Genomic DNA, 14,093 nt, shown 5'->3' with positions numbered 1-14,093 from the left:
TTTAGCTAATTACACGTCCGAGAAGGGGTCGGAAGAAGTTTACACTTATTTAATCCGACCCCTTCTCCCTTTTTTTAACTTTTTTTTTACATCTTAATATACGTTAACATACAATATAAATGAATACCTTAACCTTGAATAATTCATATAATCATTCATATAATATATACAGGCAAGTTAAGGGAATTGTCTCTATATATTTATAAATATATATATATATATATATACACATATGTATACACAAATTCATAAACATAAATTCATAAATTGAATACAAAACAAGAACATAACAGTTATGGTTTAGCAGTTTCCTGCAAATGCTTTTTGTAAGCAATGTTAAGCAACATACAAGGTGCTGTGAGAAGCATGCTGGTCTTGTTCTTGTCCAGACATGTGGCCTGGTCTGAAGAGTAGCTGTTTTAGAGAAGACCCCTTCTTACTGCTGAATATGTGTAGATCATGTTGTAAACATTTCCCCTCCAGATAACGATAGGACCACAGATGGTATGAGGGTAGATCGTATCCGTCTCTATGATAATGAGGATTACCGGCTTCCTGTTGGTTGGAGGAGCGGAACAGCTTCAGTGTGGGCTGGGCAGAGGCTGTCGCTACTGTGTCTCAGAGCATATTATGCTGACTGGTTAGAAAAAAAACTAACATATTTTGCTGATTATAAATAAATAAACATATACCTATGCTTACTAATATCATAACTTGAGAAAAGTCAGCAAATGATGCCAAATATGGCTAGAGGACAGTGAACACATGATGCTAGCTGTAACGAGAGAAATGTGAACATGCTTTGCTAACTATTACTTGACAAAAGGTTTATTGTAATTATAACTAGAGAAAAGATTACATTTTATGCTAACTACAACTAAAGAAAAATGAACATATCATGCTGACTATAACTTAAAGGGGACCTATCATGCAAAATGCACTTTTGTACATCTTGTATACATGAATATGTGTCCCCTCCCCGGTGTGTCAGGGAACCCACCAAGTGTCAGAAAACACAACCCTCTCTCTTTTCCTCCATACCCAAATCTCTAAAAACGGGGCCGCTGGAGACGCTGTAGTACATATGCCAGGCCTGTAAGTGGCGCTGTAGTCTGCCACACAAGCAGAATCAGCCAATGCAAAGACAGGGCTGGAAAAGAGCAAATAGAGCCAAATGAGGCATGGCTAAAATGCATGATCTGTTTGGTATTTTGAAAAAAGAACTTCACAGACATGTTTTATATCGGTATGGCCCTACAATATGTGTTTCAAATATAGCATGATAGGTCCACTTTAAGAAAAGTGAACCTGTTATGCTAACTATAGAAACGTGAACATACTATTCTAGCTATACTATAGAATGTGAACAAATGTGCTAACATTTATGCAAAAAATGAACGTGATGATCACCATAACAGACTAATTGAACATATGATGCTAATCGTAGAGAAAATCAACGTAGTTTGCTCACTATAACTACAGGAAATATCATGCTAACTGTGACAAGAGCAACGTGAAGACATTTTGCTTTTATTTAACTGGAAAGAAATGTATAAGAACATGTGGAGCATAAAAGACCAGCTTCAGTCTGTATCTGCTCACAGTGTGTTCTGTTTCAGGTCACGGCCTCTGGCTCCAGAACCTCACAGACCCGGTCTTTAAGGTGGAGACGGAGACTTCTCCCGCCCTGGCTGGATTCTATGTCTTCTGGACTATGATCATTGTGCTGCAGGTACACATGTTACCATTTCACCAGAAACAATTCCATGTTTTAAATCATATCAAAGACTCTTGTTAGCTGCAAGTAAGTGTTGATTTCCAGATGTGTTGTTCACAGGAAACATATGTTTGGTTAAATGCCAAAACTAAGGTCTGTGGTTAACACAAACTGAAGAGATTGTAACGTTTTGTTCTACAAAAGAAAATATGTCAGTAAATACCCCAGTGATAAAAGTGGTTGTTCACAAGTGACTAAGTGAGACAACTAAACTTCATAGTGTCGAACATTAGCCGCCTTTAGCTTAGCAATGGTGAAGTCATGCTAACGTCATGCTAACGTTTTTACTTCTGAAGATTGCATTGACACTTTAAAGGGTACCTATCATGTAAAATGCTCTTCTTCATGTCTCCTCTACATCAACATGTGTCCCCTCTTCTACATCAACATGTGTCCCCTCTTCTCCATGTCTCCTCTACATCAACACGTGTCCCCTCTTCTCCATGTCTCTTCTACATCAACACGTGTCCCCTCTTCTCCATGTCTCTTCTACATCAACATGTGTCCCCTCTTCTCCATGTCTCTTCTACATCAACATGTGTCCCCTCTTCTCCATGTCTCTTCTACATCAACATGTGTCCCCTCTTCTTCATGTCTCTTCTACATCAACATGTATCCCCTCTTCTCCATGTCTCTTCTACATCAACATGTGTCCCCTCTTCTCCATGTCTCTTCTACATCAACATGTGTCCCCTCTTCTTCATGTCTCTTCTACATCAACATGTGTCCCCTCTTCTTCATGTCTCTTCTACATCAACACGTGTCCCCTCTTCTCCATGTCTCTTCTACATCAACATGTGTCCCCTCTTCTACATCAACATGTGTCCCCTCTTCTTCACGTCTCCTCTACATCGACATGTGTCCCCTCTTCTTCACGTCTCCTCTACATCAACATGTGTCCCCTCTTCTCCATGTCTCTTCTACATCAACACGTGTCCCCTCTTCTTCACGTCTCTTCTACATCAACACGTGTCCCCTCTTCTTCATGTCTCTTCTACATCACCATGTGTCCCCTCTTCTTCATGTCTCTTCTACATCAACATGTGTCCCCTCTTCTTCATGTCTCTTCTACATCAACATGTGTCCCCTCTTCTCCATGTCTCTTCTACATCAACACGTGTCCCCTCTTCTTCATGTCTCTTCTACATCAACATGTGTCCCCTCTTCTTCATGTCTCTTCTACATCAACATGTGTCCCCTCTTCTCCATGTCTCTTCTACATCAACACGTGTCCCCTCTTCTTCATGTCTCTTCTACATCAACATGTGTCCCCTCTTCTTCATGTCTCACTACATCAACATGTGTCCCCTCTTCTTCATGTCTCTTCTACATCAACATGTGTCCCCTCTTCTTCATGTCTCTTCTACATCAACATGTGTCCCCTCTTCTTCACGTCTCTTCTACATCAACATGTGTCCCCTCTTCTTCACGTCTCCTCTACATCAACATGTGTCCCCTCTTCTCCACGTCTCTTCTACATCAACACGTGTCCCCTCTTCTTCATGTCTCTTCTACATCAACACGTGTCCCCTCTTCTCCACGTCTCTTCTACATCAACATGTGTCCCCTCTTCTTCATGTCTCTTCTACATCAACATGTGTCTCCTCTTCTTCATGTCTCTTCTACATCAACATGTGTCCCCTCTTCTTCACGTCTCTTCTACATCAACATGTGTCCCCTCTTCTTCACGTCTCTTCTACATCAACATGTGTCCCCTCTTCTTCACGTCTCCTCTACATCAACATGTGTCCCCTCTTCTTCACGTCTCTTATACATCAACATGTGTCCCCTCTTCTTCATGTCTCTTCTACATCAACATGTGTCCCCTCTTCTTCATGTCTCTTCTACACCAACATGTGTCCCCTCTTCTCCATGTCTCTTCTACATCAACATGTGTCCCCTCTTCTCCATGTCTCTTCTACATCAACATGTGTCCCCTCTTCTTCATGTCTCTTCTACATCAACATGTGTCCCCTCTTCTCCATGTCTCTTCTACATCAACATGTGTCCCCTCTTCTCCATGTCTCTTCTACATCAACATGTGTCCCCTCTTCTTCATGTCTCTTCTACATCAACATGTGTCCCCTCTTCTTCATGTCTCTTCTACATCAACATGTGTCCCCTCTTCTCCATGTCTCTTCTACATCAACATGTGTCCCCTCTTCTACATCAACATGTGTCCCCTCTTCTTCACGTCTCCTCTACATCAACATGTGTCCCCTCTTCTTCACGTCTCCTCTACATCAACATGTGTCCCCTCTTCTCCATGTCTCTTCTACATCAACACGTGTCCCCTCTTCTTCACGTCTCTTCTACATCAACACGTGTCCCCTCTTCTTCATGTCTCTTCTACATCACCATGTGTCCCCTCTTCTTCATGTCTCTTCTACATCAACATGTGTCCCCTCTTCTTCATGTCTCTTCTACATCAACATGTGTCCCCTCTTCTCCATGTCTCTTCTACATCAACATGTGTCCCCTCTTCTTCATGTCTCACTACATCAACATGTGTCCCCTCTTCTTCATGTCTCTTCTACATCAACATGTGTCCCCTCTTCTTCATGTCTCTTCTACATCAACATGTGTCCCCTCTTCTTCACGTCTCTTCTACATCAACATGTGTCCCCTCTTCTTCACGTCTCCTCTACATCAACATGTGTCCCCTCTTCTCCACGTCTCTTCTACATCAACACGTGTCCCCTCTTCTCCACGTCTCTTCTACATCAACACGTGTCCCCTCTTCTTCATGTCTCTTCTACATCAACACGTGTCCCCTCTTCTCCACGTCTCTTCTACATCAACATGTGTCCCCTCTTCTCCATGTCTCTTCTACATCAACACGTGTCCCCTCTTCTTCACGTTTCTTCTACATCAACATGTGTCCCCTCTTCTTCACGTCTCTTCTACATCAACATGTGTCCCCTCTTCTTCACGTCTCCTCTACATCAACATGTGTCCCCTCTTCTTCACGTCTCTTATACATCAACATGTGTCCCCTCTTCTTCATGTCTCTTCTACATCAACATGTGTCCCCTCTTCTTCATGTCTCTTCTACACCAACATGTGTCCCCTCTTCTCCATGTCTCTTCTACATCAACATGTGTCCCCTCTTCTTCACGTCTCTTCTACATCAACACGTGTCTCCTCTTCTTCACGTCTCTTCTACATCAACACGTGTCTCCTCTTCTTTATGTCTCTTCTACATCAACACGTGTCCCCTCTTCTTCACGTCTCTTCTACATCAACACGTGTCCCCTCTTCTTCACGTCTCTTCTACATCAACACGTGTCCCCTCTTCTTCACGTCTCTTCTACATCAACACGTGTCCCCTCTTCTTCACGTCTCTTCTACATCAACACGTGTCCCCTCTTCTTCATGTCTCTTCTACATCAACATGTGTCCCCTCTTCTTCATGTCTCTTCTACATCAACATGTGTCCCCTCTTCTCCATGTCTCTTCTACATCAACATGTGTCCCCTCTTCTCATGTCTCTTCTACATCAACATGTGTCCCCTCTTCTTCATGTCTCTTCTACATCAACATGTGTCCCCTCTTCTTCATGTCTCTTCTACATCAACATGTGTCCCCTCTTCTTCATGTCTCTTCTACATCAACATGTGTCCCCTCTTCTTCATGTCTCTTCTACATCAACATGTGTCCCCTCTTCTTCCATGTCTCTTCTACATCAAACATGTGTCCCCTCTTCTTCATGTCTCTTCTACATCAACATGTGTCCCCTCTTCTTCCATGTCTCTTCTACATCAACATGTGTCCCCTCTTCTCCATGTCTCTTCTACATCAACATGTGTCCCCTCTTCTCCATGTCTCTTCTACATCAACATGTGTCCCCTCTTCTTCCATGTCTCTTCTACATCAACATGTGTCCCCTCTTCTTCATGTCTCTTCTACATCAACATGTGTCCCCTCTTCTTCATGTCTCTTCTACATCAACATGTGTCCCCTCTTCTTCATGTCTCTTCTACATCAACATGTGTCCCCTCTTCTTCATGTCTCTTCTACATCAACATGTGTCCCCTCTTCTTCAGTGTCTCTTCTACATCAACATGTGTCCCCTCTTCTTCGTGTCTCTTCTACATCAACATGTGTCCCCTCTTCTTCATGTCTCTTCTACATCAACATGTGTCCCCTCTTCTTCATGTCTCTTCTACATCAACATGTTGTCCCCTCTTCTTCGTGTCTCTTCTACATCAACATGTGTCCCCTCTTCTTCATGTATCTTCTACATCAACACGTGTCCCCTCTTCTTCGTGTCTCTTCTACATCAACACGTGTCCCCTCTTCTTCGTGTCTCTTCTACATCAACATGTGTCCCCTCTTCTTCATGTCTCTTCTACATCAACATGTGTCCCCTCTTCTTCGTGTCTCTTCTACATCAACACGTGTCCCCTCTTCTTCGTGTCTCTTCTACATCAACACGTGTCCCCTCTTCTTCGTGTCTCTTCTACATCAACATGTGTCCCCTCTTCTTCGTGTCTCTTCTACATCAACATGTGTCCCCTCTTCTTCATGTCTCTTCTACATCAACATGTGTCCCCTCTTCTTCATGTCTCTTCTACATCAACATGTGTCCCCCTCTTCTTCATGTCTCTTCTACATCAACATGTGTCCCCCTCTTCTTCATGTCTCTTCTACATCAACATGTGTCCCCTCTTCTTCATGTCTCTTCTACATCAACATGTGTCCCCTCTTCTTCATGTCTCTTCTACATCAACATGTGTCCCCTCTTCTTCATGTCTCTTCTACATCAACACGTGTCCCCTCTTCTTCATGTCTCTTCTACATCAACACGTGTCCCCTCTTCTTCATGTCTCTTCTACATCAACACGTGTCCCCTCTTCTCCATGTCTCTTCTACATCGACCTTCTTCATGTCTCTTCTACATCAACATGTGTCCCCTCTTCTTCATGTCTCTTCTACATCAACATGTGTCCCCTCTTCTTCATGTCTCTTCTACATCAACATGTGTCCCCTCTTCTCCATGTCTCTTCTACATCAACATGTGTCCCCTCTTCTTCATGTCTCTTCTACATCAACATGTGTCCCCTCTTCTTCATGTCTCTTCTACATCAACATGTGTCCCCTCTTCTTCATGTCTCTTCTACATCAACATGTGTCCCCTCTTCTTCATGTCTCTTATACATCAACATGTGTCCCCTCTTCTTCATGTCTCTTCTACATCAACATGTGTCCCCTCTTCTTCATGTCTCTTCTACATCAACATGTGTCCCCTCTTCTCCATGTATCTTCTACATCAACATGTGTCTCCTCTTCTTCATGTCTCTTCTACATCAACATGTGTCCCCTCTTCTCCATGTCTCTTCTACATCAACATGTGTCCCCTCTTCTCCATGTCTCTTCTACATCAACATGTGTCCCCTCTTCTTCATGTCTCTTCTACATCAACATGTGTCCCCTGTTCTTCATGTCTCTTCTACATCAACATGTGTCCCCTCTTCTTCATGTCTCTTCTACATCAACATGTGTCCCCTCTTCTTCATGTCTCTTCTACATCAACACGTGTCCCCTCTTCTTCATGTCTCTTCTACATCAACACGTGTCCCCTCTTCTTCGTGTCTCTTCTACATCAACATGTGTCCCCTCTTCTTCGTGTCTCTTCTACATCAACATGTGTCCCCTCTTCTTCGTGTCTCTTCTACATCAACATGTGTCCCCTCTTCTTCGTGTCTCTTCTACATCAACATGTGTCCCCTCTTCTTCATGTCTCTTCTACATCAACATGTGTCCCCTCTTCTTCATGTCTCTTCTACATCAACATGTGTCCCCTCTTCTTCATGTCTCTTCTACATCAACACGTGTCCCCTCTTCTTCATGTCTCTTCTACATCAACACGTGTCCCCTCTTCTTCATGTCTCTTCTACATCAACATGTGTCCCCTCTTCTTCACGTCTCTTCTACATCAACACGTGTCCCCTCTTCTTCATGTCTCTTCTACATCAACATGTGTCCCCTCTTCTTCACGTCTCTTCTACATCAACACGTGTCCCCTCTTCTTCATGTCTCTTCTACATCAACACGTGTCCCCTCTTCTTCATGTCTCTTCTACATCAACATGTGTCCCCTCTTCTTCACGTCTCTTCTACATCAACATGTGTCCCCTCTTCTTCATGTCTCTTCTACATCAACACGTGTCCCCTCTTCTCCATGTCTCTTCTACATCAACATGTGTCCCCTCTTCTTCACGTCTCTTCTACATCAACACGTGTCCCCCTCTTCTCCATGTCTCTTCTACATCGACACGTGTCCCCTCTTCTCCATGTCTCTTCTACATCAACATGTGTCCCCTCTTCTTCACGTCTCTTCTACATCAACACGTGTCCCCTCTTCTCCATGTCTCTTCTACATCAACATGTGTCCCCTCTTCTTCACGTCTCTTCTACATCAACACGTGTCCCCTCTTCTCCATGTCTCTTCTACATCAACATGTGTCCCCTCTTCTTCATGTCTCTTCTACATCAACATGTGTCCCCTCTTCTCCATGTCTCTTCTACATCAACATGTGTCCCCTCTTCTCCATGTCTCTTCTACATCAACATGTGTCCCCTCTTCTTCATGTCTCTTCTACATCAACATGTGTCCCCTCTTCTTCATGTCTCTTCTACATCAACATGTGTCCCCTCTTCTTCATGTCTCTTCTACATCAACATGTGTCCCCTCTTCTTCATGTCTCTTCTACATCAACACGTGTCCCCTCTTCTTCATGTCTCTTCTACATCAACACGTGTCCCCTCTTCTTCGTGTCTCTTCTACATCAACATGTGTCCCCTCTTCTTCGTGTCTCTTCTACATCAACATGTGTCCCCTCTTCTTCGTGTCTCTTCTACATCAACATGTGTCCCCTCTTCTTCGTGTCTCTTCTACATCAACATGTGTCCCCTCTTCTTCATGTCTCTTCTACATCAACATGTGTCCCCTCTTCTTCATGTCTCTTCTACATCAACATGTGTCCCCTCTTCTTCATGTCTCTTCTACATCAACACGTGTCCCCTCTTCTTCATGTCTCTTCTACATCAACACGTGTCCCCTCTTCTTCATGTCTCTTCTACATCAACATGTGTCCCCTCTTCTTCACGTCTCTTCTACATCAACACGTGTCCCCTCTTCTTCATGTCTCTTCTACATCAACATGTGTCCCCTCTTCTTCACGTCTCTTCTACATCAACACGTGTCCCCTCTTCTTCATGTCTCTTCTACATCAACACGTGTCCCCTCTTCTTCATGTCTCTTCTACATCAACATGTGTCCCCTCTTCTTCACGTCTCTCTACATCAACATGTGTCCCCTCTTCTTCATGTCTCTTCTACATCAACACGTGTCCCCTCTTCTCCATGTCTCTTCTACATCAACATGTGTCCCCTCTTCTTCACGTCTCTTCTACATCAACACGTGTCCCCTCTTCTCCATGTCTCTTCTACATCGACACGTGTCCCCTCTTCTCCATGTCTCTTCTACATCAACATGTGTCCCCTCTTCTTCACGTCTCTTCTACATCAACACGTGTCCCCTCTTCTCCATGTCTCTTCTACATCAACATGTGTCCCCTCTTCTTCACGTCTCTTCTACATCAACACGTGTCCCCTCTTCTCCATGTCTCTTCTACATCAACATGTGTCCCCTCTTCTTCATGTCTCTTCTACATCAACATGTGTCCCCTCTTCTCCATGTCTCTTCTACATCAACATGTGTCCCCTCTTCTCCATGTCTCTTCTACATCAACATGTGTCCCCTCTTCTTCATGTCTCTTCTACATCAACATGTGTCCCCTCTTCTCCATGTCTCTTCTACATCAACATGTGTCCCCTCTTCTTCATGTCTCTTCTACATCAACATGTGTCCCCTCTTCTTCATGTCTCTTCTACATCAACATGTGTCCCCTCTTCTCCATGTCTCTTCTACATCAACATGTGTCCCCTCTTCTCCATGTCTCTTCTACATCAACATGTGTCCCCTCTTCTTCATGTCTCTTCTACATCAACATGTGTCCCCTCTTCTCCATGTCTCTTCTACATCAACATGTGTCCCCTCTTCTCCATGTCTCTTCTACATCAACATGTGTCCCCTCTTCTTCATGTCTCTTCTACATCAACATGTGTCCCCTCTTCTCCATGTCTCTTCTACATCAACATGTGTCCCCTCTTCTTCATGTCTCTTCTACATCAACATGTGTCCCCTCTTCTCCATGTCTCTTCTACATCAACATGTGTCCCCTCTTCTTCATGTCTCTTCTACATCAACATGTGTCCCCTCTTCTCCATGTCTCTTCTACATCAACATGTGTCCCCTCTTCTCCATGTCTCTTCTACATCAACATGTGTCCCCTCTTCTTCATGTCTCTTCTACATCAACATGTGTCCCCTCTTCTCCATGTCTCTTCTACATCAACATGTGTCCCCTCTTCTCCATGTCTCTTCTACATCAACATGTGTCCCCTCTGTGGAAAGAGACTCTGAAAGTTTCAGGAACAAAGATTTTCTCTCTTTTTGATCCATTTCTATAAAAACCTGTCTGAAAATGAGCTGATCAGATTTCGGCCACTTGATGATGTCATCACGATGTGTTGTCTTGTGTAACCGTTAGCCAATCAGCAACCAAGGTATCCCCCCCCCCCCCCTTATCACCTGAATCTCCTCTAGAGCACGGTTGAGTTCTTTGTAACCAAATGTCTCTCAGAGGGGCGTGGGGAGGGGCTCCTTATTTTCATCTAAAGTAACAGACAGAGAATCAGCACTTTGGAAACAGGGCTGAAACAGAGGGGATGCTGCAGTGATCTGTTTGGTGTGTCAGCCAATCAGAGGCAGGCTCTGTAGATATCTGTATATATTGATGAGAGACAGTATAACAGGGGACCTTTAACAAGAAGTATCCTGCTAAGCAAAACTTGGAAGTATGCTCAATGTTTTTCTTCCCATGCTAACTTTCCGGCCCTCAAACATATGCCATCACTGCATCGCCCAACTGCCCCGCGATACGGAACATGATCTACACACAATACTGTGCCCCTCTCTGCTGCAGGTGCTGATCCCCATCTCTCTGTACGTGTCCATTGAGGTGGTGAAACTGGGCCAGATCTACTTCATCCACAATGACCTAGCCCTGTACCACCAGCAGCTGGACTCTAGGGTCCAGTGCCGGGCCCTGAACATCACAGAGGACCTGGGTCAGATCCAGTACCTGTTCTCTGATAAGACGGGAACTCTGACGGAGAACAAGATGGTGTTCCGCCAGTGTAGTATCTACGGGGTGGAGTATCCTCACGAGGAAAACGGTAAGCACCGATAATATACACTTTGTCTTTTCGCCCCCTTTGGTGCAGACAAAGGAACGGCCCAATTAGAGCTCCAGCAGGAACAATGAGATATGTTTAATGCAATTAGCTGACAGGCAATCTGGGGAATGGGGAGCGCCAAGAACACAGCTGTCCAATAGACTCAACTTACCATTGGCTATTCTGTGTGAAGGACAGGACAACATGAACTCTGTAATCCACTGCAACATCAAACAAGTGAAGGTGAAATGTCTCCATATTCAAACTGTAGACATGTCCTCAACCAGCACCGTGAGTGTTTGGAAACAATACACTTATACAAGACGTGTCCTTTCAGGAGACTTCAGCTGCTTTTCAGTGTGTCAGATAGCCTTCAAGTTTAATGGGAAATGATATAAATACAGTATCACATAAGACGAGGACATTCCCATCGCTGGTTTCAACTGCTTTCCGTGTGGAAAGACAAAAAGGCATCAGAAAATATATATTTTTTTTAATCAAAAATGCACACAGAGAGAAGAAAAGTAGCTGCATTGAAACGTAAATATTGATGAAATCGAAATAAGAAAATCAGCAGCCGTGCACCAAACATAACGATAGCTCTAACGCTGACAGACTTATACCATACCCAGCGTGTGATGATCAGGTCATTACGGGACTTTTAAGCAGTGCAATTATTTTTCTTTGCAGCCGTCAGATTAGCTAACAAGACTTTGTTTTGTTAAGATACCTAGTACTGACCACATATTTCAAAAGACAGATATTGCGATGCTGGACAAACATTAGAGCAAATATCTTCAATGAAACGAGAGGCAGGTGAGAGATAGAGGGTGACATCACAACAACAACAACAACAACAACAACTAAGTGAGACAAATTAAACCATCAGTCACACCTCATATATCAATACCATGTTATTATCTGTTTATAAGTGCACGGGTCCATATTAGAGTGTGTGTGTGTGTGTGTATATATATTTCTCGTGCGCAAGAGATACGTTTACCGGTTCGCCAAGTAGGAAGTGGAGCTGTGCCTTCACTGTGTTTACCTTCATTAGAACAGCTAAAGAGCGACTGCAGTGCTTTGTTTTAAACACACACACACACACCTCTACACATTGAACTGCCCGATTATTACGCCTTATTATTCGTGTGTGTGTGTGTGTGTGTGTGTGTGTGTGTGTGTGTGTGTGTGTGTGTGTGTGTGTGTGTGTGTGTGTGTGTGTGTGTGTGTGTGTGTGTGTTGTGTGTGTGTGTGTGTGTGTGTGTGTGTCAGCTCGGAGGCTGGAGGTGTATGAGGCTGACAGGAGTGAGGAGGGGTCCGGTCGCTCGGGGACCCCGCAGTCGGGCCGCAGCAGATCTCTGAGCTGCAGACACAGCTCCGTGTCTCCGCACACACTCACCGCTGAGGAGGAGGAGGAGGAGGAGAAGCTGACCAATCACAGCCAGCCCAGCGCCAGAGCCTTCTGCAGCCGCGTGGTCAGTCTGTCACACACACAGTGATGCACACCCACACACACACACGCACACACACACACACACACACACACACACACACACACACACACACACACACACACACACACACACACACACACACACACACACTGGTGCAGGAACGAGTCCTGAACCTGAACATTAGTCAGCACTTTAGCACTTCTTGTTTAGAAATGAAGGTTTTTTGTAATGAGTTGTTGGTTAGTGTCCTGAATAAGGTCTGTGGGTAATACAAACGTATGATATCTTTACATACATGACATCAGTAAATACAACACGTTTCAATGTCTGAAGCTTTGATGTCACAAGGAGGGCGGTTCCTCACAAGTGGGCGTGGCTACATGAGAGGACTAGACGCCAAACACCGTACCGCCTTTAGCTGAGCAATGGGACCTGAAGGCACACAGCCGCCATGTAGTCCTTATCGTACACAGCCAAACATCAGCTATTGGCTTCTGTGGAAAGATCTCCTTGCTTTCTGTCCAGGAACCCTCGTGATAACTTCTGGGTCAGGTGACATAATACACATCCCTGCAGCCCTCTACTGTGACCTGTCCGTGTGAGACACATGCCCTAGCTGCAGTGTGATGCCATGCTCTGTGTGTGTGTGTGTGTGTGTGTGTGTGTGTGTGTGTGTGTGTGTGTGTGTGTGTGTGTGTGTGTGTGTGTGTGTGTGGTGTGTGTGTGTGTGTGTGTGGTGTGTGTGTGTGTGTGTGTGTGTGTGTGTGTGTGTGTGTGTGTGTGTGTGTGTGTGTGTGTGTGTGTGTGTTGTGTGTGTGTGTGTGTGTGTGTGTGTGTGTGTGTGTGTGTGTGCAGGCGAAGGAGGTGCTGCCGGACCCTGAGCTGGTGAGGAAGCTCAACTGGTTCCTCTCCCCTGCGCTGGCCCTGAGTGACGGCTCCTCCGGGGCCCCCTCCAGCCTGGAGCTCACCTACATCACGGACTTCTTCCTGGCCCTGGCCCTCTGTAACAGCGTGGTGGTGTCCTCTGCCAGCCGGCCGCCACACGTGGTGGGTACATGTTACCTTCACACAAGATTCAATGTGTACTCGTTGTACTTTCACTTGGGTATATGGCTGGGTTCACGTTAGCCTGTATACTGTCTGAAGCTGGACCAACAACCAATCACATGAATCTACCACCCGGACACACAAGCGCGGTGTGATTGGCTAGAGCTTGTACTGCATATGATTTGATTGGCTGACGCTTCCGTCGAAGCTTCAAAAGTAGAACATTGCTCTACTTTTGAAGCGAGCAACTCGATGCAGTTCGGCGAAGCGTGACGTCACCCCATTCAAAGGGAAAGGGCAGGGTGTGGACGTTACCGTACACTTGTTGCCTAGCAGCAATGCTCTTTGTAGACCAGTCCTCCAGCAGTTACTGTCTTTGTATGGACTTGTCCTTTAGCAGGAGTACTCTCTCGTAGACTCGTCTTCCACATTGACAAGTTCTATTCATTGCTGTGCTCATCATTCAGTGAGTGCACGTGAGACCTGGTAGCGTGCACGCGTCCACAGA

At 44.9% G+C, this 14,093-nt stretch overlaps 1 protein-coding gene across 1 annotated transcript in view; it reads left to right on the top strand.

Annotated features, from left to right (window-relative positions):
* Positions 1-14,093, top strand: part of atp10d (ATPase phospholipid transporting 10D) — a 61,273-nt gene that overhangs the window by 33,340 nt on the left and 13,840 nt on the right. Inside the window, 4 exon segments of the mRNA XM_071207264.1 lie at positions 1,620-1,732; positions 10,829-11,081; positions 12,357-12,559; positions 13,394-13,585. Coding sequence (XP_071063365.1) covers positions 1,620-1,732; positions 10,829-11,081; positions 12,357-12,559; positions 13,394-13,585 — 761 coding nt within the window.

This window comes from Pseudochaenichthys georgianus, chromosome 22 (genome assembly GCF_902827115.2).
Source record: "Pseudochaenichthys georgianus chromosome 22, fPseGeo1.2, whole genome shotgun sequence".
NCBI classification, from domain to species: Eukaryota; Metazoa; Chordata; class Actinopteri; order Perciformes; family Channichthyidae; genus Pseudochaenichthys; species Pseudochaenichthys georgianus.
The sequence above is the reverse complement of the archived record's forward strand: the minus strand, read 5'-3'. Positions and strand labels throughout refer to the sequence as shown.